Source organism: Thermobia domestica, chromosome 12 (assembly GCF_964235325.1).
Source record: "Thermobia domestica chromosome 12, izTheDome1.hap1.1, whole genome shotgun sequence".
Lineage (NCBI taxonomy): Eukaryota > Metazoa > Arthropoda > Insecta > Zygentoma > Lepismatidae > Thermobia > Thermobia domestica.
In genome coordinates, this window is record NC_137465.1 from 39,921,035 (window position 1) to 39,948,259 (window position 27,225).

A 27,225-nucleotide genomic window follows, 5' to 3' on the forward strand; every position below is an offset into this window, starting at 1 on the left:
TGAAAAAGTACATATATGAAGAACCATGGAAAATAAACTGAGGATAGCAACAATGTAAGAATGCTCTTATTCTCGTGCAACGCTCCAGTAGTTCCGACTTACCTTGCCCCGGGGATCTGTGACGAGCTCCACGGTGTGATGGTCATCCGGGTTGATGCTTGCCGAGCAAGGATCCCTCCGAGATGGACAGGCACACAATGGCTGAGTAAAGTTCAACCGCACGTACACAGCGTTGCATACCTGCAAATAGAATCACGTATTAGAATCTTCCATTATATTGTGTATTGCACCTTGGTGGACAGATTAAGATGAAATTTCTGCAGATTTTTATAATTTTCAAAATAAATAAATAAATAAATAAATAAATAATAATAATAATAAAGAGAAGACATTATCAAAATTTGACACTTGTAGTAGTTTAATATTTAGGAACTACTAGGAAACAAAGTGTTCAGTATCTGAAATACACATTATTACTGCGTAATTTGACGTCGCGTGAACTATTACGTAGTACTGCACGCAACAGTAAGCGATATCTCGGAATCATTGACATTTTGTTTTATGACACTGTCTAAATCCTAGAACACTACGAAACTGAAGTTTTTAGTTTTCCCTTAGGTTTTCTGTTATTTTGAAAATTATAAAAGGAAATTTAAAAGATGAATCCAATGAAAATTCCACCGAAGGAACTTCTTCGTTTCGTGGATCTGATACTGAATACTTCGTTCCGTGGATCTGGTACTGAATACTATACATTCTGGCTTTGGAACTTACAAGGCAGGGTACCCAGGTGTAACACGCCGATTGTGATAAGATTGCACAGACATAAAGAACATCGAAAAAGAAGCGACACGTAGTTTTTTATATCGACCAACAAGCACATTGAAAGGGTCAAATAGGGGCATAAAAATGGGGTCAAAATCAGATTATGGGAAATATAGCGAGAACGAGAAGGGATATCGGAAAAGTTTAAATGTACGAAATACTACCCATAGTCGACGCAATTCAATGAGGTGGAACGCACCTATGAGAAGAGAGCAGAACATCCGGAAATGGACCAATCACGTGTACAACATTGTCACAATGTGTTACGGAAATGAGCGAAAAGGGTAATAAGGAGCAGAAAGAAAGAAAAAAAGAAAACAGAAAATACGTATTTTTGCTTTGGGTGCATATGTTGCCTGTATGCGAAAGAGACGCAGATTTATCTCAATGCCCGAAGATGGGATAACACGTAAGGATGCAAACGCCGTTCATATAGACAGCCAGCGAGACAGCACTGCGCGGTGGGTTGCATATATCGCGTAATGAGAACAACTATGAGAGTGATGTTGGAAACGAAAATGTGTGTAGGCAGTAGTAACACAAAAACAAAATTGTTACTATTACTGTTATGTTGTACGCGTAGTTTCGTAGTGATATAATGTTGATACTTATGTGTGGTACTGATATTACTGTTGCTGTTTATCTTACGCATGTGGACCACCTGCCATTACATTTTACTGTACTATGAATTTTTGTTCCCATTGTCCGATATATGCAACCCACTACGTAGTACTGTCTCGCTGGCTGCCTATACGATCGGCGTTTGCATCCTTCCTGCGTGTTATCCCATCTTCGTGCATTGAGATAAATCTGCGTTTTTTCGCATATGGCTGATGTATGCACCCAAAGCAAAAAAACAAAAAAGTATTTTCTGTTTTCGTTTCTTCTTTCTTCCTGCTCCTTATCACCCTTTTCGCTCATTTCCGTAACACATTGTGACAATGTTGTATATGTGATTGGTCCATTTCCGGATGTTCTGCTCTCTTCTCATGGGTGCGTTCTACCTCATTGAATTGCATCGACTATGGGCAGTATTTCGTATATTTAACCTTTTCCGATATCTCTTCTCGTTCTCGCTATATTTCACATAATCTGATTTTGACCCCATTTATATGCCCCTATTTGACCCTTTTAATGTGCTTGTTGGCCGATACAAAAAAATACGTGTCGCTTCTTTTTCGATGTTCTTTATGTCTGTGCAATCTTATCACAATCGGCGTGTTACACCTGGGTACTCTGCCTTGTTAGTATATCGTAAAAATAAAATTTGGCCACAACAAATACTTATTATTACTCTTCTGTGTTAACACTTTCGGAAATATATCCATTATTTTAACCGACATATTTGGAAAGTCAAAACTCATCATACTTTAATAGTTTGACGATGGCAGTGCTATATTGCAGAACCTTTAACATTGTTTCAGTAGCGTAACGAAAGTTATGCGGGCCCGCCTGCAGAAATACAATTCGAGCCCCCTAAAAGCATAATAAAAACATACAGGAACTAAATAAGTTACAGTTACTGTAGTTATGGCATATTCCAACAGATAAAACTCCAAGTTAACGAACTGTTTATCTTTAATAGATTATATTATTATCTGTGGGAGTTATTCATTTATTTAGCATATAAATTATTAATATGTTTGTATTAACCCTTTCATGACTTTCATGACCGTCACTTTTGACGTTTTCGTAGACTTTCAGGTAATGATTTATTGCTCAAAAACTATTTATCCGATTGATATGGTTAAGACCTCGTTTTTTTTAGAAGAAGGGTATGGCAATTTTATAACGTAAGTTTGATTGTTGTGTTGTCTACAGTAGGGAATTTATGGAGGCCTAACCGAATTTTAAGATTGTTTGGAGGCTTGCACAACTGTTGTCACATGAGTCCAAGTCACCTCAAAACATTCTTTGGTGTGTCGACAAGGCACAGTGAAAACTTGAAGTCGTTGGCTGCCAACCATTCAAAGACAGAAAGAAGAAAATTCTCTCAACATAGACACAAAAGTTTAACACTTTCCCCGCCTCAGAATCAAAAATCAACAGTTATACAGGGTCGGCAGCTTCCCGAATTATCCTATTGAAACTTTTTATGGTGTACTGTGTAGTTCAAAGACGAGACTTTCAGGTACTGGTCCGTTTGTTCCAACGTAGTCAACAAGAGGGAAATTATAGAGGGAAAACGGGAAATTTACCAGATGTTTCACCTAAAATCGGGAATTAATTTTTTGTTTCTGGAAGCACTGCTAGCTGACAGATGCAGACTATCTTAAAATAAACTCTGATAACCCACTAATATATCCTACAAGTATCACGGCGATATCTGACAAACTAAACATGAATATAAAAATATCTCATTCTACCTTAAAAAAGTTACAATTTTCTTTCCACTTAGAGAAGAAGATCCACTGTAAACCTCAACTGTATTTTAAACTTTGTAACACCACTAATATATCCTACAAGAATCATGTCGATATTTAAGAGACTGAGCTTTTATTTTAAAAAATAGATTATGGTATACAAAAAGTAAATAATAATAATAATAATAATAATAATAATAATAATAATAATAATAATAATAATAATAATAATAATAATAATAATAATCAAGTGTTAAAACCTAAATTCGAATTTTTCGTGCGCCCCTAATTTCCCAATTGTAACGATCTGTACTTGTTTTTGTTCAGTAAGAACTGATGTTGGACTGGCGTAAGTTGACTTGCGTTCGTACGTATAGGTACGGATTTATAAACATAAATTTGGAAAATTTCTAATTTTTATACCCAAAAAAGAGGAATTTTAATTGCCCTGGTTGGCAACACTGATCGCGGGATGGTCCAATTTGTCTCAACAATTAGGTATCCATACGAGGTATGTACTTGACAAGCCCTAAGTAGATCTCTCTAAAACGAAAGCTATAGGGGAAAAAGAAAAGTGAAAATTAGAAAATTCTCGAATTTTTTACTTTGGGCTCGAATTTGAGAAGGAAATTCGACACCCAGAAAGAAAATACCGTCAGGACAAACTATAGTCCAACCGTATTTGGCATAGAAAAAATCATCCCGATATCTTAATTAGTGTTCACACAGCAGAGGATTAAGTAAGTGTCACACCCGTGTATGACACTTTGACCATCCGGTCCCGAAAAGGTTAATAAAGAGAAGAGAAATTCAATTTTTAGTGACGTATTTTCATCTGCAGTATTTTAAAAAAATATATTTATGGAATTGTACTCATATTGATATCTAATGAAACTAAACCATGCGGCGTGCTTCCAGGTGGAGTTACTATTTGATATTTTAATAACTTCTCTGTTCTACCCATGCCGCGATTGCAAGTATTAGATACTTATGCTATTGGAATCTGATTTTATAGCTGGTATTTACGTACTTACGTCAACACGAAGAAAGGAGAGCAGTATGCACGCGAGAGAGCCGATATACTATTGGTGATATTGATCGATTTTTGAGACAGGTGATCATTCTGAACAAATACACTGCCCTCAGCACAAAACTAAAATATGGAATTATTTGATATTTTAATAATTCCTTGTTGTACAAACACTTACTGGTGCCCTTCAAAATCACTGTACATAATCTGACCTTCATCATTCAGAAAAGGAAAGAGTATGCGGGCAGGCCTTGTAGGTCCTAATCTTACGCCACTGTACAGTTTAGTAATAATACGACTGTTTTGCTTTGGTGATATTTTTACTTTTATTTAAGTTCTCTGATATTGAAATACAAACTGTCATTTTGGAATCTCGTTTTGGAAGCTTAGTCCATTGCTACCACCATTACTGCTGCTACTAGTTCAAAATTATAATCTGGAACTTGCGTTCCAGGCTAGCCTATGTGTAAGATAGGCCTAAGTGTGTAGGTTTTGGTAGTGTAAAATTAGGAAGTAATCAAATTTAGGGAGATGCGCCCATGTATTTATTCATTTATTTAACATTCCAGTGACGATGGATAAACGAAGAAAATCTTATGTTCAAAAGCAAAGTTGAAATTTTAAATATAAACGAATTTACACATTTTTATTACCTGATCTGCCAAAAGAGTTTTTTTTTTTTTTTTTTGTCTGTTTGTCCGTCTGTCGATGTGTGGAGAGTCTAGAGGCTACAATTAAGTTCAAAGTTTAAACATAATTTTCGTTTTAAGTATATCTGCGAATATATGTGGTCGTTTTTGCAAATTTAATTGTATGAGAAGCTATTATTCATAAGGGCGTGGATCAGTGGTGGAGATCTTACCTTTGGTGCGTGGGGTGCTTGGTTCGATCCCCGGCCAAGTAAGTACCCCTTTTCCTCCCACATTATCATCCCATCGATTCTTCCGTCATAATTCACTTGCCTTAATCATCCGTCTCGCTTAGCCTCAAAGGCATAATCTTGGTACATTAAATTAAAAGATTTCATTTTCTATACAATTCATGTCCGGGAGTGTTCGGAACACGAGAAAATTTGAACAACATTTTGCCTCTTCCAGCGGATGCTTAGTTATATGCCGTAGACATAGTGCCTGGTAATCATGAATTGTGTGACGTTCCGCAAAAGTTCTCGATTTAAAGGTATCTCGATTCGCATCATTGATATGTTCATCACAATCTATTCTATATATATAAAAGAGAACGTACAAATCCTTTGTTAGCTCATCACGCTAATACGGCTGAACCAATTTCTTTCATTTTTGGGGGGTTATTAAGATTTGGACCCTAGATGGTTTTTATCATATCACTTTAATTTTCAATTACCAGTGTCTTGAGATAATTGACCATTCAAGTGTCCATAACGTACAAATCCTTTGTTAGCTCATCATAGCTAAATCTAACCGTATTTATATGCAACCCACATGACCGTGTCACTCGGCGGGTTAACATCAATGACAGGCGATATAATGTTAACATTTACTCCAATCTTCTATGGTTTTTATCATATCACTTGAAAGCGAAAAAGTAAAAATTATCTAAGTAACAAAGTTTATTGCGTTCCGGGGTGACCCCAGCGAAGCGGGGTGAACGCTGCTAGTTAAATAAAAATTAAGTTACTACCGCCACTTTCCAAATTGCATACCACACTATGATACGTTATCTTATTTCGTGTTGCCCATGAGTTGAGACGAGATGAGACATAAGGTTTATTCGTCTTGTCTCGTCTCGTAAATGTATGTCAGTTCTATTCTAATAATTCTTTCTCATTTCGTCTCGTTCCTCAAAAAAAAAAAAAAATGTTCGTCTCGTTTTGCAAAACTTACATACAAAAGTTATGCTCTGATTTTCTTAATGTCATCTACAAACTATCAAAATCTGTGATCATCACGTGAAATCATGTAGGGTGGGATACCACATCATTTAAATCATATTTATTATTGAAGTATATTATGTAACTAGTTGAAATGCCCGTTCTTCGCACGGGGAGAATAAGTTTATCAGAAATTTTTAAACTCCGTTTTCCCGTTAGGGTAGCGTTTCAGTGAAAGATACTGTACTGTACTTTAGTCATAAATTTGAAATTTTCCTGACCCTTATTTTTAATTGAATCGGTGAGTAGAAAAAGAACATTCCAAAAATAAAGGATAACATTCCACGATAACAATTTCTCCATAACTAAATATCCAATCCCATTAGGTTTTTGGAATTTGGGGAAATGAAAGGTCTTAACATACGCTACAAATCTCCCATACAGATACTTTTACGTAAGCAATAGTATTTCCGGTAAGCAGTTTTACTTTTCGTTTTTCAAAAGTAACGTGTTGGGGAATGTTCTCCTTTTTCTACTCACTGATTCAATTAAGAATTTATATAACGAATTTCATACGCTCCAAACAAGGGAAACTTTAAGCATTTCTTGAAAAAAAAAGTAGCGATAAATCTTAATATTACCCAAATTGCTCCTCCCCCCTCTTCCGACCTTTAGATGCTTAGTTTTCGCAAGCTCTAAAATACGTATTCCCTTACTTTTAATTAAAAGTTTATTTACCGATTTCCAATCTTCAACTTAAGCGAATCCTCACATTGGATATTTTCTCAACAAACAAAAGGAAATTTTGATATTGTAAAAGTGACCCCCTTTTCCTCCTTAGGAGCGATTTTTTTAAAATGCTGAAATTCATATTCCATTATTTTTATTTAAGAGTATAAACATCGACTTTGACATCTTCAACTTAAGCGATGGCGATTTGCGAATAAATAAAGGGAAATTTGAATATTATAGAAATGAATCCCTCTTACAATGTTAGAAGTAAAATTTTGGAAAAGGCTGAAACTCATTCTGCTATTTTCAGTTATTTTTTGAAGAGATTATATTAGTGGTGGGCACAAAAAAAACGGTTTTTCGGTTTTCAGAAAAACCGAAACCGATTTTTAAAAAAATTCAAAAAAACGGTTCAGTTTTTCACCGAAACTGCTTTAGGTTTTCTTCAAAACCGGTTCCGGTTTTTTCCAAAATTTGTTCTATTTCTGACCAGAATAGTGTTTCGTTGTTTTTCGGAAACCGAATCATTTTCCACAGAAATAGTTTTATGTGTTTACCGAACCGTGAAAACCGAACCGGTTTTCGAAGAAATCCGAAACCCGTTTTTGGAGAATACCGAAATATCGTTTTTTTGTTTTCGGTTTTCTAGAAACCGGTTTCTGGTTTTTATAAAAACTGGTTTTGCCCATCCCTAGTTTATATACAGAATTTCACATCTCCAACGTAAGCAAATTTCTACTTTTATCAGGTTGTGAATAAATAAAGAGAAATTGCAATAAGTACCTTCTTTTCTCCCTTAGATACAATTTTTTTACAGTAAAGAAAAACTAAATTGATAAAGCGATTGTGCGAATACAATGAAGAACACCTATCTACTTTTAAAGGACGTTAAGTTATTTACACTATTATATAAAAAGGTATAAATGACTGACTCATCATTGCTGGGCCATACTTGAAACGTGAAATTTGGACAGATAACTCATTTTGTCATGAAATCAAGAAATAAGGAAATATTTTTGGAAATACATATCCTAACAGGAGTAAAGCGGATACGATTTTTTTTCAAGGATAATATATCTCACAAATCCCTGAAGTTAGACAGATGAAACTCAACATATAAACTTTTCATTAAAAACAAAGGAATATGTGTTTCAGCGTTTTCAAAAATTTATAAGCAAAACACTGGAACACGTTATCTATATTTAATTAAGAGTTTTAATACCAAATTTCACATCTTTAACTTAAGCGAATTTTCATATTGATTACTTTTTCAGTAAAGAAATTGAAATTTGGATATTATATTAATGACCCCTTTTCTCCCCTTAGGAGCTGAATTTTTCGGAAACAATTGAAACACAGGAGCTGAATTTTTCGGAAACAATTGAAACACGTGTTCCATTATTTTTATTTAAGAGTTCATATACCCAATATCTGATCTCCGACTTAAGGGTGTCTTTACATTAAATTTATCCTGATTAAAAAATGAGAAATCCTAATATTATAGAAATTGTCTAGTTTTCCTCTTTATAAGCGGAATATTCGCACATGCTGAAATTCGTATTTCTTTTTTTCTTTTTTTTAATTTAAGAATTTATATACGGAATTTCAGATCTCCAACTTCAGCGAATACTCACATTGTGTACATTCTCAATAAGGAAATGATAATTCGAATATTATAAGAATGAACCCCATTTACCCCATAGAAGTGGAATTTTCGGGAATAACGAAACACATTTTCCGTTATTTTTATTTAAGAGTTAAATTCAGAATTTCACATCTCCAACCTCAGCGAATTCCTAAATTCAGCACTTTGTGAGTAAATAAAGGGAGATTTCAATGTTATAGAATTGGGCTCCTTTTCTTTCTTAGAAACGGAATTTTGAAAAAAAAAAACTGAATCACGTATTGCATTGTTTTATTTATAAGTTTATATGCCGAACTTTGCATCTTTAACAAAATGAATGATGGAATAATCTAAATGATGGAATAAAGAAAGTGTGAGGAAGTAGGAAAACCCTAAGAAAATCCCACGCACACGATGTTTGTCACCACAAAGTTCACTTGGCGCGAGCTGGGATCGAACCAAGGATCTCGTGAACCAGAGGTGAACGCTCTACCACTGAACCATCACGGCCCCAAGATTAGTTGTATTTCACTGTATGATGATGGTAGTGTAGTGAATCGCGGTTTGTCGATTGTTGTCCGAGAACTCACAGAATTGGCACTCGTTGGAGAGTGCAACGTGGTTTCTGTATTGTAACGTTTTGTAGAATAAAACGTTATCATCCAAGGAAGTACCGTTCTGTGAATAACTTGGTATTTTTCTACTGAAATTTCATGTGTTTACATCCTTTATCAGCTATCATTATCAATAAAACTATGTAGGACGAAATCTTGGGATCTGAAACATTGTAGTGCTTTCCATGTTCTGCAGAGATTCGAACCCGGGACCTCGTGCACGCACGGTAGCCACTAGTCTAGGAATGAGAGCCTGAGACTACTTCTTAGGCTTTAGGATTTAATTGAGGACCATTATTAAAGGAAATAGACATCTGAAATTCTATCTGTAACCAGTTTACATGTACGCACTGGTCCGGGTCAATATGTTTGAATCCTGTGTATGTTTTCAAAGTGTCATGCGTTACTGAACTGCTAACGAGAAGGAGGAAAATTATTACAATTAGACTTACGCGTGACCTAACTGTGTATTGACCAAACATGTAATTTTGTTTACCTTACATGCTCAATTTTTAGCAAGATCCTCTTCAGCTGCAGCAGTGAAACGCATGCTTAATTTCCTTTTACCCAATGCTCCGATTTTTAATAGATTCCTTTGTAATTTATTCCCTATTTTCTTGCTTTTGACAAAATAACGTGCTGTGTCCTTTTTCTGTAAATTATTGGCTAATTACAGATTGGTATTTGCAGACGTCATGCTATAATTTGGTCAAAAACAAATATGTAAAATTGGTTCTAATGTCAGTTTGTTGTAGATGATAACATTAAGCCAAGAAAGAATGAAATTATATCTTCTTGTTATGCATTAGGATTTTGAATCAGAATAGGTTCTCGTACTGTACGTCATTTGTATGTTAAATTTTGCTGATATGTGTAAGTATCACATTTACTTATTTTATCTCTATATATAGATGTCCTGACTGACTGACTGATCAACACTCAGGCCAAACCTCTTAACCTAGAAACTTGAAATTTATACAGGGCATTGAAATTATGATTTAAGGTCCCACCAAGGAAGGATTTTTGGAGATGCGACGAATAAGATGGGTGGCAATTATTATCTTAAAGCATACATATCTCGGAAAGTTAGGGACGTCTCATTTAAAATAATTAGACTCGTCTTTCAAGCGGTTTTTGATATTTGACTTAGGGAAAAAATGGATGAGATGGAAAAAAGGGTAGGAATTACGGTTATTATAATTAGATATTCATATCTGGAAACCTCTTAAGGTTAGGTACATAAAATTCGGTATTTGGACTTCTCATTAAAAAATAATTACAGAATTCAGTAGTCATGTGTTTTGCCATTTTTTATATTTGCCGTAGAAAGGAAGAAAAAGGCAGAGGTTACAATTGTTATAATTGAATGGGTATATCTCGAAATTTGTTAAGATTAGAGACATGGAATTTGATATTTAGAGTTTTACATTTGATATAATTAAAGACGTGTTTTAACATTTTTTTAAAGATATATTTCCCCTAGAAGGGAAAAGAAAAGGCGGGTAGAAAAAAGTCTGGGTTGTAATTGTTAAAATAAGATGACCATATCTCAGAATCCTTTAAAGTTAGAGGCATGAATATTGGTATTTAGGCTCTTAATGTAAAATAATTAAAAGCGCATTTAGATTTTTTTTTTTTTTCCGTTAGAAGGGAAGAAAACAAGGATGGGGGTTGTGATTGTTAAACTAACATAGTGATCCGTTTTCAATGTTTATCGCCGTAGAACGAAGACGGGAATAGAGAACGATTTTTTTTTTTTCGCAAACGATTGAGCGTTTCAAAGCAATGTATCATGATAATCAGGAACACTCAAAAACGGAAGTGGCTTAAATTTAATATTACTTCCAGTCAGAGCCGTTTTTAACCTCTCTGGCGCCCTAGGCACTTCAAATTGTTACACCCCCCACTGTTTCTAGAACACCCCCTCCTTCAGTTATTACTTGCCAGTTTTGGTTCGGGAGGGATTTTCCCTTAACTCATGTACAGAAAATTGGAATTTATTGGAAGCGCTTTTAATAATAATACCTTGAACTCACAAAAGTAATATTATAATTGTTGTTTTCTTTTTTATTCTTTCATCATGTTGACGTTCAGTTTATCATACTGAATGACAAGCTATAGTTTTAAATGGACGGAAGTTGCATTTATAGGTTTCTCGTAAATTATTATAATTAAAAAGTGCACAAGGAGTCATTTCCACAGTCTCGGCTTTTGTCTGCTAATAACAGAAAACACGTATTTTTTTCTAATATTAGTACAGTTAATAGTTTGTTTTCACCCTCCAGTTATTCTCAGACAACTGTCGTTAAGTATTCTTATTTATCAAGTAATATAAATCTATATTTTCAATTAACAAAAGTAAAATTATACATATCACGTTTATACATTAGCCGCCGAGAACTAGTTTGTAACCAGGTAGCTCAACCGGAAAAGAAATGACGTTTTCTGCATCAGCGTATTTTAATTTTTTTTTTTGGTCTTTTTTCGCCCTCCAATTTTTTGCGCCACCAAATTTTCTGCGCCCAAGGCACATGCCTAGCGTGCCTAAGCGGAAAAGCAAACCTGCATCTGGTCTCAATATTAATTTCCACGTAGCAAAAACAGTAAGAGAGATAAAAATGCTTTTTTTTTTTTTTTTTTTTTTTTGCAACCGATTTATTGTTTTAAGAATAGGTTCTATCTTCTTCACTAACGCTCTATTCAAACTGGAAGTGATTTAAATAAACTGTTTTCGGTTTCAGCATTTATCACTATAGAACAAAAATAATAATATCAGCAAGCTGTTTTCTGCAGTCGATTCGGTGTTTTAAGAGAACACATGTCATAACTAGTGTTGGAAAATTTCATGAAAAGTTCAAACTTGAAAAGTTCGCGCGAAAGTTCGGCTCATGTTTTTAAATTGTCCATTTAAAAAATCCCTGTAAAATTACGAACATTTGGTATATAACATGGCTATATTAAAAATCGAAGTAAATTTATTTTAGTTTTTTCTCTTTCTAATAGTACATAATTTTCACATTTTTTCAAAAGACATTACGGAGCGTTACAAGCATGTATATCAAATTTCAAGCCTACATCATAAAACAGTATGTTTTCGGCAGAAACCTTCAATTTTACATGATGCTGACAACCGAAAACTTAAATTTGACTTGCACAAACAAGTTTATATAATAAACTCACGCATTACCAATACAAAATTAATCATTTTATTTAATATTTTTTTCTTTGTGGAAAGCACTGATTCAGTTACAATAATGTGTTTTACGTGTTTATTCATATCATGTATAATGTCAATATGTGTCAGTCCATCTTGTATCATTATGGTGCAAATAACTATACTGTATAACACATAGGTAGCTCACAGTCATCATACTATGTTCAGAACAAGTATTATAAAAATGAGTGTCGCTAATTAGTAAATAAAAGAAAGCGAAAGTTCGGGAAAAGTTGCTTATGAAAAGTTCGGAAACGAACTTCCGAAAATAAAAAGTTCGCTCATTTACATCTCTAGTCATAACCCACAACACTGTACCGAAACCGGAAGTGGTTCAAATTTGCTACTTCTTCCGGTTTCAATACTGATTTTCGTAGAGCATAAACGGTATGAGGTGCTGCATTTTGCAATTGATTCAGCGTCCCAATAATAGGTTCTGTCTCTTCCGTTAACTTTCTATTCAAATCGGAAGTAATTCAAATTAACCATTTTCGGTTTCAACGTTTATCGCCGTCGAACAAAATGATATTAGCGACAAACGGTTTTCTGCAATTGATTCACGGTCTCAAAAGTACATATCATCACAACTCACAACACTGTACTATAACCAGAAGTGACTGAAATTTACTGTTACTTCCGATTTCAGTACTGATTTCCGTAGAGCAAAAAACGGTAAGAGAAATCGAGATACAGCTTCCGAAAGAGTAGGTTCTGTTTCCTCCGTTAAACATCTATAGGGATGCGCACGAGACAAGTCGAGACAGGATTTTCCTGATAAAATTCGAGTCGAGACACGGCTCTTCCAATATAAAAATATACATTTTTAGAGTCGAGACATCACTTTTACAGCGCATTTTCGAGACGAGACAGCCACAAATCTTGTCTCGTTCGCATCCCTAATCATCTATTCAATCCGGATTAACAATTTCCGGTTTCGATCTTTATCCCCGTAGATCAAAAACAGTAAAGCACAACGAGCAATGACCTGGATTCAGTATCCAAGGAACAGGTTATATCTTTGATGTTATTAGTCTATTGCATCCAATAGTTATAGGTGTAGAACTTCAAGTTTGAGTATTGAAATCAGATAGTGTGGAAGTCTATTGTAGTTTCACACTATGAAACGAAACTTATTTGTTTGTCCTATAAGAGAAGAGGTGAGAAGAAAAGGGGTAGGGTTGCATTGATTATAATAATATGTCTATATTTCGGAATCCTTTAAAATTAGAGACAAAAAATTAGTGGTGGTTTAACAAGTTTAAGGACAGTGACGAAACACTCGAAGACGCACCACGTGCCGGAAGACCAACACATGTACAAAATGAAGATATGCAGGCAGCAATTGAGGTGAACAGTGCCCAGACATGTGAGGAACTGGGACTACAATTCAATGTGAATGGAGAAACCATTCGGCAGCACTTCTATCAACTTGGGAAGCAATACATGTTGTGTCGATGGGTCCCACATGATTTGACTCCGGGTCAGAAGGCAACGCGAGCAGACACCTGTGTTTCTTTGCTGTCTCGTCTAAGGAAGGAGCCGTTTCTGGACAGGTGTTTTGACTTGTGATGAGAAGTGGGTCCTGTGCGAAGCTCCACGGCGCCACCATCATTGGTTATTATCCGAAACCAGCACTGCACAAGAAGAAGGTTCTTGTGTGTGTTTGGTGAACTGCTCGTGGCATTGCATCGGGAACTGCTACCTGCTGGAAAGAGCATCAATGCAACTATGTACTGTCAGCAGTTGAGCCGTGTTCAAGAGAACTTCAAACCTCTGGAGCCAGCACTTCTGAATCGCAAAAGGATCCTCCTGTTACAGGACAATGTTAATCCTTATGTGGCCATAATAACCCGAGACATCATTCTGCGCCTTGGATGGGAAACACAATTGCATCCGCCATACCCCGCGGACATTGCACCATTCGATTATCACCTGTTCCATTCTTTGGACAATGACCTTAGAGGACGCCGGTTCAAATCGCTATTAGAGGTGCAAAATGTACTTAATATCTTCTTCGCTTCACGGCTCACCAAGTTCTACCGCGATGAAATCCATGGTCTTCCGGAACGTTGGCAGAAGGTCGTCTATGCTGATCGGGACTATTTTTGATCTTCCAGGTACATCTTAGGTGACATATCGATGTTCGAAGGTGGTGGGTGAAAAAGCGACAGAACTTTTTTGGTTACCTTTATAAATACTTAAATGTTTCTTTGTTCCTCAGAAAGAAACCAATAGAATAGCAATAGTTTGTGTGTTCAAAGTAGTATAATTTGTACTCCTTCTTAGCTGAGTGTATTTATTTGTTTAATAAAATAGAAGCAAAATCATTGAATACAATAAATGTAGTTGACACTTTCTTTAATATGGCAAAATTAATGTTATCACATAACGTCAGTTATAGGTAGTGGACACTCAACGAACTAGGCAAAATTTGATAAGAAAAGGGAAGACATTTTGTCAGTCGAGGGTAATTTTGTTAAGGAAAACAACGAGTGCTGATATTACTAAACAATTAATTAAAAATGGGTATATTTCAAAATCATTGGAGGCAGTTGCTCATCTTTACCTTCCGCAAATGACGCCCCTAGCTGTCAGGTTACGTTAATCTGCTCTATTTGTGTTTTTAATATAAAATGTTGTGACTGCTGCATAATTATTTCCAACATTAATGCGAATAACTGTTGAATCGACAAATAAGACAATTAAGTGACATATTTTCGTTCAACTTCGACATTTAAGAGCCATAGCTGAGAAGTATTCTTTTACAGCGTAAAAGAATTTGACGAACTGAAAACGTTAGGTCGTGCCTGTACCCAAGTTAGTTTTTTTTTTTTTTTTTTTTTTTTTTTTTAAAGATGAGAAAAGACAACATAATAATAAATTATGTCTAATGCGAACCGCAAGGGAATGTGTGCACGTTACACTTCAAGATTCCGTCTTGTTTCATAACTGAATGTCTGCTGCAGTATTTAACACTAATGATGGGAGTTGTAATGGAGTGCTGCAATCTGTACCACAATTCATTACCTTAATCTCTGTCTGTGCAGCGGCAAATAGCGGGTCTATTGTCATTCAATAGATTCATTGAAAATTAACGTGACTCATGATCGTGCTTCTCTAATGAAATAAAAAAGGAAATTTCTGGTGCAATATGGTCGCGATGCCAGGGAAATATATATATATTCGTTGTCTTGTCTGTGGACGCGATGCTATCACTGAGATGTTTTAAACAATGTCGTAACGGTTTTTAACTGATGAGGAATCTTCTTAGTTTCTCCCCCAAAAAAAGATAATGAAAATGAGCTTTAGAGTCGTAAATTTGAAATAAAATTAAAAGCGAGTTGTGTATCTTCCTCGCGCATAGATGATTTTGTTAGATAAGCTCTCGTTGGATGTAGCAGTACTCAAGGAGACAGATATTTCCTGTTCAAAAGGATATGTCAATCGTTCATAAGCGTCCCATAACATAAGCAGTGAAAAATTGTGCAAGCTCCAATTCTTGTGTAGTGTTTTCTTTTTCTGTCTGAAACAGCAGCATTGGTACTAGGCGTCATCTGGTTCTGGATCTTCAACATCAAGGAAAGAAGTTTCCTCTCTTTTTATTACAGCTTGAAATCCAGCAGAGTTGTTCAATGATTATTTATAAACAATAACCATCACACTGAAAAAAAGTACTGAATTAAGACTCAATTATCCGTACTTATTGTCAGTATAAAACTTTTGGTATCCACTAGTAGCCTATATACTAGTTGAAATAAGGTCTACCGAGGGGAAATGTGAGGGATTTCAACTTGAAATTATCCATTTGTCATTTTATTTTCATTTTGGTGTATGCAAAAGGGGGGGGGGGTGTCAGATGTTACCCATCTTCAGCAATATATTACGGCAAAAGAAACATCTAACATATTAAGGTAACTATGTATACAAAAATCGCGAGTTTCCTCGAGAGATATGTGTTTGGGTGCTTGAATTCCACTTGATAACGTTCTGTGTACGCCACTATCCTTATAGTATTGACGGTATTGAATCTTAATAATATATATAATCATAGCACTACTACGATGACGCACTGCTAATAATCCCTCCTTATGTCAAACTATTACTGTATTTGTGCAACCTTTTAGATGCTTTATGCTTTATACGAGGGCTGTTGTTAAAATTCCCTCAAAGTACTACTAACAGTGGCGCTAGTGAGCCGCTCTTATAAAATGCGGAAGAATAGACCTTTCTATGATTGAATTATTTTTGTTTGTTTAAACCTATTCTTTTATTTTTCATAACAATTTGAAGAAATAGTTTTTTGTGTGTGTGTGTGTGAGAGAGAGAGAGAAATGAAAATTTCTCCTGAACACTTGCGAGCAATGAGTTTTTTATTGTTTCGATTATAGTTTAATACCGAAACAATGCGACTTTCTTTGGCTTTCGGGACAGAAGTGCCACATAATAGGACTGTGTACAACTGATTTACAGAATTCTAGCGTGGTCGCCGGTCACGTATTTCTTAGTGATTAATTTCGTGAAGGTCATCCATCCACATCTGTTGTAGCCAGTAATGTTAATGCTGTGCGGGAAATGATTAATAGGCATACTGTGAGATTCAGGTATCCTTTCACATCGACACAAAAGCAGTACATATGATTTTGCATGACCACCTACACGTGCGGAAACATTCGAGCTGTTAGATCCAACACAACTTGACCGAAGCTCAGAAACAAGCTTGTGTCATTTGGCATACAGAAATGCTCAAAACATTAAACCAAGGTAAGTCAAATTTGATGTCAGCAGACTAAACTGGGATCTATTCATACAAACCCGAAACTAAGCAGCAATCTACTGTTTGGGCGTTTGAAGGTGAACCGAAACCAATAAAAAGTTTTTAGTTCGAGGAGTGCTGCCAAGCAAATGGTTGCATGTTCTTCGGTTATGCCGGACATGTGGCAGCCATATCTTTAGAAGATCTGATAAACTGAATGATATACAACAGTTTTGTTTGCTGGAGATCATCAATGAATTATATAAAATAAACCCAAATCGTCGTACCATTTGTTACACGACAACGCCAGTTTCCATTCAGCACACCGAACTGTTGATTTTTCGTCCAGTAAAAATGTCGAATAAATGAATCATTATACGTAGTCACCTGATTTATCATCTAATGACTTCTTTCTGTCTCCACAGATGTGAAATAAAATGCACGACGAGCGATTTATGTCATCTGCAGCAGCTTTTGACTTATTTGGAACAAAGGTTTCTGAAATATCAGACTCAGAGTGAAAGAAAAATCTTTCAAAATTGGTTTGAGTGTATGCAAAAGTGTATCGATCTTAAAGGTGAATACTTTGAAAAGCAATAAAGCCATTTCCAGAATTTCACATGTATTTTTCCATATTGATTATAGACTTTTCCAGCAGCCTTCGTATTTACTATACTTGCTCACGGTAACAAGTTAGAAATCAGATTACTGCGTAGTTTAACTTTGTAGGTTAAAGAAGATGGATGATGAATAATGAAAGCGAATACTTATGGAATTACTGATGGCCAGCAAATGTTGGAAGTAAAGGGGGAGTCGCGAGAAAACCCACAAAAATGATGCTGTCCAACACCAACTCATATGGTCCAGGATTGAACCAGACAGGAATGCGCACGAGACAAGATTTGTGGCTGTCTCGTCTCGAAAATTTGCTGTAAAAATGATGTCTCGACTCGAAAAATATATATTTTCTATTGGAAGAGCCGTGTCTCGACTCGAATTTTGACAGGAAAATCCTGTCTCGATTCGTCTCGTGCGCATCTCTAGAACCAGAGATCTCCCAGGCAAGAAATAAGCACTCTGCCAGTGAACTGTTGTGTCTTCGTTTTAATGTTCACTATGTACGTTAAATTATAGTAAAAAAATATAAAATTTTGGAACTTAAAATGCCAATACAGCTTAACATGGGATGGTACAGTCAAAGTGATTAGCGTAGACAGATTTTGTACCCATATATCATTTATTTTTCTCGAGTCTGCGCTTTTTGATCAAGTCGTATTTAGTAAGACCAGTGGTTCTCAACCTTTTTTTTTTTTTTGACTGACGACACTTTTCTGAACATCCAGGACATCGCGACACATTTGTTTGATATTATTATTATTAATAAATAATAATAATAATATATTATAATAATGAAACCTGTTAGTTTTTGTAATAACTCTGTATAGAACTGGGCATTATTGCTACCGCTGGAGGTGTTGACTGGTACAGTCTGTTTCAATTTTAACTAATTATTTTTCAATTCTTCTTCATTTTTAAGTTCTAAAATTTCGCAACACATCTTAGGGGACTGCGTGACATACCAGTGTGTCGCGAGTCGCGACACATTGGTTGAGAATCACTAGGTTAAACTACAAGTCCCCAAAACGCTGATCCCTTCATTTCACATTGCTACACAGCAAAAAAATGAGGTGTTGAAACAACACAAAATGACTACCACTTTAGCGTGTTACTTGTGTGTCAATTCAACACCAAGCACATCGCCTTCCGAGCATATCAGAAATAACTCGTTACTACCTGAGAGAATTTGCATTGGTATTTATCGTTTAATATGAGCAAAGCTTTGCGAAATATATTTCGCATTTACGGCAAGTAATTAATAACATTATATGTTTTCTGTAATCGGTCACAATAATACTGTTGTAAACATGTGAATCATCTAACAACAGTTACACAGATAGCAGTGCTTCCATCTATTTTCTTTATCTGTTATTCTTGTGTCTTAGCAAAACACAAGAATAGCAGAATAGCAGATGGCAGAACTGTTGCCTATGTAACTGTTCTAAGATGATTCACAGATTATTGTGACCGATTACACAAAACATAGAATATTATTCGTTACTTGGCATAAGTGCCAAATATATTTCGCAAAGCTTTGCTCATATTAAACGATAAATACCAATGCAAATTCTCTCAGGTAGTAACGAGTTATTTCTGATATGCTCGGAAGGCGATGTGCTTGGCGCTGAATTAACACAAATAACACGCTAAAGTGGTAGTCATTTTGTGTTGTTTCAACACATTTTTTTACAGCGTAGTGTTGAATTTTAGATTATTTTAAAGTCTTATTTATTATATTCTGCTTTAATAATAATAATAATAATAATAATAATAATAATAATAATAATAATAATAGTGAAACTGCTGTTGTGGTAAAATTGTTTTGGAAGGTGATGAAATTACGTGCTACAATGTCCATTAGTAAAATTTTCATATTTGCAAAACTTACCTGTTGCAGCGCACATTCCGGAAGCAGATAAATATGTTGGTTGTGAGGATAATAATGATATTTGGTCGGACCAGGTCTGGTACTCTGTAAAAAAACGAAAATAAATCTCTTAAATAACAGATCATAACAGAATACGTTGTGTATGCAATATTGTTAAGTTAAGAAAGCATAACGGAGAAAGTAGCAATTTTATTGATAACAAAAGGAATATCTGTTGTAATCGCTTACTGTGTCATATAGCGGAAAATTGAAAGTTCACATGTTGGTCGCTCTCATGTGTGTGTTTTATTACATAATATGATGTGTAAATCAGTCTTACATAAAGATTCTATAAGTATTTCACAGAATCACATCATCCTGATAGTAACAATAATTTACGAGCTTAAATGCAGCTTAAGGTGTGTGTGATATTTTTTTCTCTCGTAACTTTCTCATGATTCACCTAAGACCGATGTTCTCAGTAAGGTCACCTACTAGTAAAGGTGTTACTTCATTACCGTTTCGAATGAATGAAATTCAGTTATGATGTGTAGGTCACTGAATTTCTTCACAATAACTCATCTGTAACCATTCACAATAATTTGTATTAAATGTACAGCAATACCTCCAGTATTAGTGATCGTTAACATGCAAAATACAGCAATAATAATCGAGGCCCCGATGATCGGGATAAATAATGCGTGTAAAATGAGTGATCATTGGCATTAAAAAAAATCTCGTAATTAAATTGTATAGACCCCTATACGAGGTATAAAGGAAATGCATTAAAAGCAGTGATGTCGTTCAGCCCGAACAGGTTGTTAAAATTTATCAGTTTCCCGGAATTGGTTGTCTCTTCATTTCGAAGTCTAGTACTTACGAGAAAAGATGTCTAGTGCTATCTTTGGAAGTCAATATGCAAAACATCCATATAAAGATGCTATATGACTTAGTGAAATGAAATGAAATCTTAAGTTTTACGTCCCACAGTTTTACTAGCTAGGCTAAAGGAGACGGTGATTATAACAAATTAATGAAATGGTGGAATGATGAAAATGGTAGGAAAAGGAGAACCCCGAGAAAATCCACGCACACGGTGTTTGTCCATCACAAAGTTCACTTGGCGGGAGCGGGGATCGAACCCGAGACCCCACGCACCAGAGGTGAACGCTTTACCACTGAGCCACCGCGGCCCCCACTATATGACTTATAACCTGTTAATGGTAACTAACTAACTCTATGACCTATAGAACCCAAAGGTTCGGTGACGCGTTCACAAAAGCTGTCCATTGACTTCTATCCTCAGCCAACTGGATCCAGTTTCTACTTTGTTTTCCTATCTCTGCGAGATCCATCTTAATGTTGTCCTCCCATCTGCGTCTAGGTCTTCCTAATGGTCGTTTTCCGATTGGATTTCTAGTTAAAACTTTGAATGCGTTCCTACTATCTTCCATTCCAGCTGTATGATCTGCCCACCTGAGCCTCCTAGACGTGATGACCTTAACAATGTTTGGTAAATGATGTAAATTATGCAGTTCGTTGTTATGAAATCGAACGAGTCGTTTTGGCTGTAGGCCTACACTCTTTATGCGCCCAATGTTAAATGAAAATGCAACGTTGCCATTTATCGGGAGGTGGATAAATTTTGTAAGAATATGGTGAATGGGGCATGTTTGAAACGGGAGCTAGCTATCTACACGTTAGCATAAAGACAGTAACTTCATTCACTTATGTTGTGGATCCCGGTAAATGGCAACGTTGCATTTTCATTTAACATTAGGCGCATAAAGAGTATACAGCTCAAACGACTCGTCCGATTAAAGAAAAAAAAAAATCCTTCACTTTAGATTGAAAACATAATGTTTGAGACGGTTTTCCCTCTTACATTTTGTTGTAACTCTGATAATAAGTTACCCTATGTGAGGGGACTTTTGAGACACCCTGTATATAACAGTTGCTATTGTTCTTTTTTTCTCTTGTTATTTTTTATGGTTTGTTTCAGTGTCAAATGGACACTGTATCATGTCAGACTGTAGTAGTATGTAAATGAGTATTTGGCTTGGTTTATCTCTCTAATTATTTTTACAGTATTGCACTAGATTAATTTATTGAAAGAATTACTGATAATAATAATGTAGGGGATATTTTTGTTATCCGTATAATGCATAGTGTACAATTTCAGTTTAGAGTGGAGGAAAAGTGCATCTTGGTTTTCTTTGAAGCACTGGTTTGATTCACTTCCAATATTAATATGTGCATATGACAAGTGCAGCCATATCATACCATCATCAGATAATGATGATAAATGTCATTTTGCATATTTTATGCTTGAAATGTGGGATAAGGAAGTGAGTTATCCGTTCCATTCCATCACGTTTTCACACATTCCCAAAGGTCAAAATCAGACACGAAAGGAGCATCTTCCATCCACTTGCTCCACCTTTTGCTGGGTGTCTCACGCGGACAGATCGGGGCCACCACTCTCTCTGTTGGGTTGGTGCCACCTAAAAAATCTGAAACAAGTCGTGATTGCGTAGCCATCTCCCGGCTATCTACAGCTGAATCTTGTTACATTGACCTGAAAATCATAGGTAACGGCATTGCTTCGTTTGATCTTTATAAAATGGTACCTTGCCTCTGTACGAGGATTCGATCATGGTGGTAATAGCGCTTTTAGGAAATACATTAAAATACGTTGCGTGCTTTAAAGGATATAATAAAAGGATGTTTTACCTTCTGGATATTTAAATCTAATAAAGTTCGTTGTGAAATAAACAATACTTCTTTATTAAACTTGTTTACATTTTCCTTTTTGTGTGTTTAGTTTGTGTTTTATATTATATGAGCTCTTTCGTTGCTAAGTGGCTAGCGTACGCCTTTGGCGTGGAAGATCCGGGTTCGACTCCCGGCGGAGCTGATGTGATTCGGATCCCACGTTAAGCTCTAGATGCACGTCTCATATAATATCACTGCTGAAATGGACAATAAATCCAAAATAAAATAAAGTGTTTTGTATTATAAATAGCTAAAATACCCGTTCTTCGCACGGAGAGAATGAGTTTTATGCAATATGTCATATTTGAAGGTGAGCGAAATGAATAAGGAAGAGCAACGTCTTCGGCGTTTTCTTTTTTTTAATAGAAGATAGATTATATATAGCCACCGTTATCCATGGAAATGTTCACAGGTTGACTCCATTAATTAAATGGGCCGAGATAATCGCTCTAGCCATCTATTGCAAAAATAAACAATTAAAAATATCTTTAGTTATAGAGATGTCATATGGAGTAACCGGGCGTAAGTCACCGTTATTCGTTAAAATATTAACGGATTAACTCCATTAAGGCCGAAGTAGTAATTTCTCTAGCTATCTACGGACGTACTAATATTTCACTCTTATAAATCATACTTGGGTGACCCTATTTGTGTCTTTAGCGTTTATATTCTATGAGAAATTAGCAAACAATCTGCACTGAAAGTGAAATACCATAAAATTAAATATGTAAATATAAATACGTTCTTTAGTAGCGAACATAGCATTCACATATTGAATGAAATTTGGTTATTATATCTTTTCTTACAGTATGAAAAAAGTACTGTAGAAAGAATATCCAAAATCAGGCCGATAGTCAACATGTGTAGAAACTGTATGTTAAGAAACTCAAATTTGTTTCCATATTATTCCATTCTCACACGATATGTATAATGACAAAGAAAAGCAAAGTGATAATTATCAGAGTGATTAATTGTATTTTTATGATATTAAATAACCCAGAAAAAAACTATCTTGTATCCTGATCACCCAAGATGATAATATTTCTCTTCATCTTTTCCCCTATAAAAGTACATTTTGTGGGTGTTTTTTTTAGCTGTTTAAGCTACGCCTCTATGTTATCATTAAACTAATAAGTATGTTTGGCCTATAACCGACCAACAACCTTGTTGCAACAGAAACGAAGTATTTGTGTCAAATCTCTTGTCTGCTTTCGAAGGAGAACAAAAAGAAATGTCTTTATTACTTCCGTTTAAGTTGTGTCTTGTTGGTTGTTAGTTTTCAGTCATGTATCTTCAGTTCTGAGCTTAATATATACAATTAATTTTAAAAATAAAAATGTCTTTTGTTTACTGTATTCGTAAACTACTGTCTATATATCCGTAATTCTTCGTAAGCACTCAAATACACCATAAAACAAAATAAGGAGACAAGAACGTGAGTATGTGTGTCTCATGTAACGAGTCATAAATTCAGAGCTCGTTTACCAAAGTCAGCCATTTTTCCAATTTTACTAAGTGTTTTTTACAACTTAATTAAGACATTTCAAGGATATTTATGTGATAGCTTTGCATTGCGAATACGTGTGTTTGAAGAAACATGACGAGTCTTGATAGTCACTTAACCCCCTGTTGTGAAATGCCTAAAGCAGCCTTTTTTTTTTTTTTTTCGTAACAACACTGGCAACTTGTAGCTAAGAAGTGTCGGTACCTTCGTAAAACAAAAGATCTTACGTGTAACACTTAATTTATTTTAGAAAATATTCTGTATGGAAGACACATATTTTAAGTTTATAAGGTACAGTGATGGATAACATTACCTTATAGTTGTCCTCACTGGGTAAAAACAGGATTTCTTTTGTAGGATAAATTTAATTCGTTTCTTAATTGAATGTTTTTTTTTTAAAGCATTTTTTTACAGTTTATAAATATACACAAAGTGAACTTTGCAAACCTATAAAGATGAAACATTTTTCAAGTTTAAATTACCCGTGCTTTTTGTGTATATTTTTAATAGTTGTATTAGGGCTATAAATGTCTATTGGCTTTCTTATTTAGCAAGGAAAGAACTGCGAGGGAATACGGTCGATTTGTTAACGTAACATTAATAATATAAACATTGTAATAATGTATTTTGTAACTATATTTTGGATGCATAGATGTAATTTTATTTGGACTCTTACTTTAATTTAAACGTGCTTTATTAAATTGTATTATTTTATGATGAAATCATTTCTGCCCTTTTTGGCAAGTCACTTGCCGCAACTAAAAAGCTTCCATGCTTCACGGTCATTCGCTAACCTCTTCGTTTTCACGTAAATTTTTTCTCTTTACGTGAAGCCAATCGGCTTTTTATTTACTTGTGATTTGTTGTCGACATATCGACTTCCGTCGGTATTATTTGTGAACATTGTGGTTTTCTTAACTGTGGATCTTATAACTAGTGTTGCCAGGAGACTTTTTCGTCTCGACTAGTCTTGCAAACTTGTGAACAAAATTTGTGCTTTTATATATATATATATATATATATATATATATAATAAAGTTCATCTACATATTGTTGGAATCCTTGCGCGTCACCGGAAGTCCACGAAGGTTGTGATATAACAACATTTAAGCCATATTTATGATTGACGTATGTTGCTAAATCACCTTTGTACAGGGGCGGATTAAGGCTTTCGGGGCCCTGGAGCCGACTTTTTCAAGGGGGCCCTATGTTACGAATAAAGATAAGGATGCTAATACTGTATTAGATTCTGCTTCGTAGTTATCAATAATTAGAGAGGATTTAGTTTCACTTAAGGCTAAGATATTGAATATCGACACACGAATAATAGGAAATACTCAGAATTCTCTTTTGTTTAACAAAATAGCAATTGTGCGTTTCAAAATTAATGGGAGAACATTTCATTATGCTTTTCGCGTGTTAAGTAATTTTTCCCAAGACATGTTGTTAGGTAATGACATTTTAGTAGCTCAGAAAGCCCAAATTGATTTGAATAGGAACGTTTTATTGTTAAGGGGACTTGGAAAACCTTCTAGATTTGCTCTAAGTAATGACAGAGATATTTCAAAGGATTTTTCACCACAAGCTAATAATTTGGTTTGTAATAGAGGCCAAAAATAGCTCATTCTATCAGAAAATAAGTATCATGAAGACGCTAGTGGAAGAAGACTTAAACCCTGGAGACACCGCGACCGGGAAAAAAATCGCATGGGTCTAAAGCCTACAATGTAATAAGTTGATTGCTATATTTTAGTATTAAAGAGAGGGGTTTTGGGGCCGCGGAGCCTGGGCTCCATTGGCTCCGCTCTTGGCTTTGTATCTTTAAATATTGATAAATGTCCTTCGTTGTGTTCACAGAATCTCTTTATCAATTTTTAGTTTTTATAATATGAATCTTGTAACACTTAAACAGTGTTTGAAGTGAAAGACTTGAGTGTAAAAGGCACTTCTCATCTTGGCTCTTGTTTCGTTTTCAATACGAGAAATTTCTCATCTCGTGAGCAGTGCTACTTGTAATTTGACTAGCTTCTCTATTGCCTTACGATGCTGCGACAGCACTGAAAATTCTGTGCCTTGAGCGGGAATCGATCACGTACTTATGCTAAGCAAAGGTTCGCATATTAACCATTAGTCAATATAGGAAATCTGCTATTGACATTTTCAACATTTCAGGTACGTAATAAGACACATTCATGTAAATCTTCTCCCCATTATCAATTACCACTAGCTGCAGCCAGCAGTGTAGTCCTGTATTCTAGATTTCTTGAAGGCAAGATGGTGTAATGGGAAACGGTCTATACTGTTAAGGTTGGCCTTGTATGATAGTCTGCTGCCTGTGTATCCGCCAACTGCGGCAGATTTATGGTGTGGTGGTGGTTTGGACCTCCGTTAATAGTATCTTACGTCATTCATAACCCCGATTTGCATAAGAATGCAAAATTCAAAACTCAAACACTTGGAATTCATAATTCAGGATATTATATATATATATATATATATATATATATATATATATATATATATATATATATATATATATATATATATATATGTCGGGTGTTCTAGAAATGGCGCCCACGAACTAGACATCACTATTCTACAATTCAAAATAAAGCGAGATATATATATATATATATATATATATATATATATATATATATATATATATATATATATATATATAGGTCCTTGTTCTGAGATACTGATTACACTATGTGGCAACGTCGCTGATAGATAATCATAGAATAGATCTACCAATCCATGAAATAGTTATATCGATTCTTTCCAGAAGCAGGGAGCCGCGGTGGCTCAGTGGTAGAGCGTTCACCTCTGGTGCTTGAGATCCCGGGTTCAAACCCTGCTCCCGCCAAGTGAACTTTGTGGTGGACAAACACCGTGTGCGTGGGTTTTCTCGGGGTTCTCCCGTTTCCTCTCACTTTCTTCATTCCACCATTTCATTCATTTCTCATCATCACCGTCTTCTTTAGCCTAACCGGCATAAGCGTGGGACGTAAAACTCAAAGATTTCATTTCATTTTTTCTTTCCAGAAGCAAATTAAAGTTGACAGTATCACCAACTATTAGCGTGACGATCGATATAACTGTTCGATGGATTTCTAGAATGCTTCCAAGTTAATTTACGACGTTGCCACATTGTGAAATTTTTCATTCCCCTTAGCGGTTGAAGGAGGCCCCAAAGGGTATACCACTATTAGCATTTTAACTTTATATTGACTTGTAGAATTGCTTCTGTTGTCCTTGGGCGCCATTTTTAGAACACCCGATATATATTTCGAACAGTATGTGTGTCGAGTGTAATGATCAACACTTCAGCTAATTTTCCTTCGTAACAGAATGAGAAGCTGGTAGAACACAGTCGGATTAAAGTTGCAACATGTGTTATAAAGAATCTATGCCCTACTGAATATACGCAAATGATTTTGGCATTTAAACTACA

The 27,225-nt window shown here is 35.4% G+C and overlaps 2 protein-coding genes across 4 annotated transcripts in view; one reads left to right on the forward strand and one right to left on the reverse strand.

The window, feature by feature from the left end:
- The window catches only part of LOC145666417 (elongation factor-like GTPase 1), a 642,062-nt gene that overhangs the window by 146,547 nt on the left and 468,290 nt on the right, over positions 1-27,225 (forward strand). The window lies entirely within an intron of this gene.
- The window catches only part of dsx-c73A (doublesex cognate 73A), a 227,890-nt gene that overhangs the window by 41,629 nt on the left and 159,036 nt on the right, over positions 1-27,225 (reverse strand). Inside the window, exons 2-3 of the mRNA XM_081733625.1 lie at positions 19,511-19,594; positions 103-240 (exon numbers count right to left, since the gene is read on the reverse strand). Of these exons, the coding sequence (XP_081589751.1) occupies positions 103-240; positions 19,511-19,594 (222 nt within the window). The remainder of the gene's footprint in view (positions 1-102; positions 241-19,510; positions 19,595-27,225) is intronic.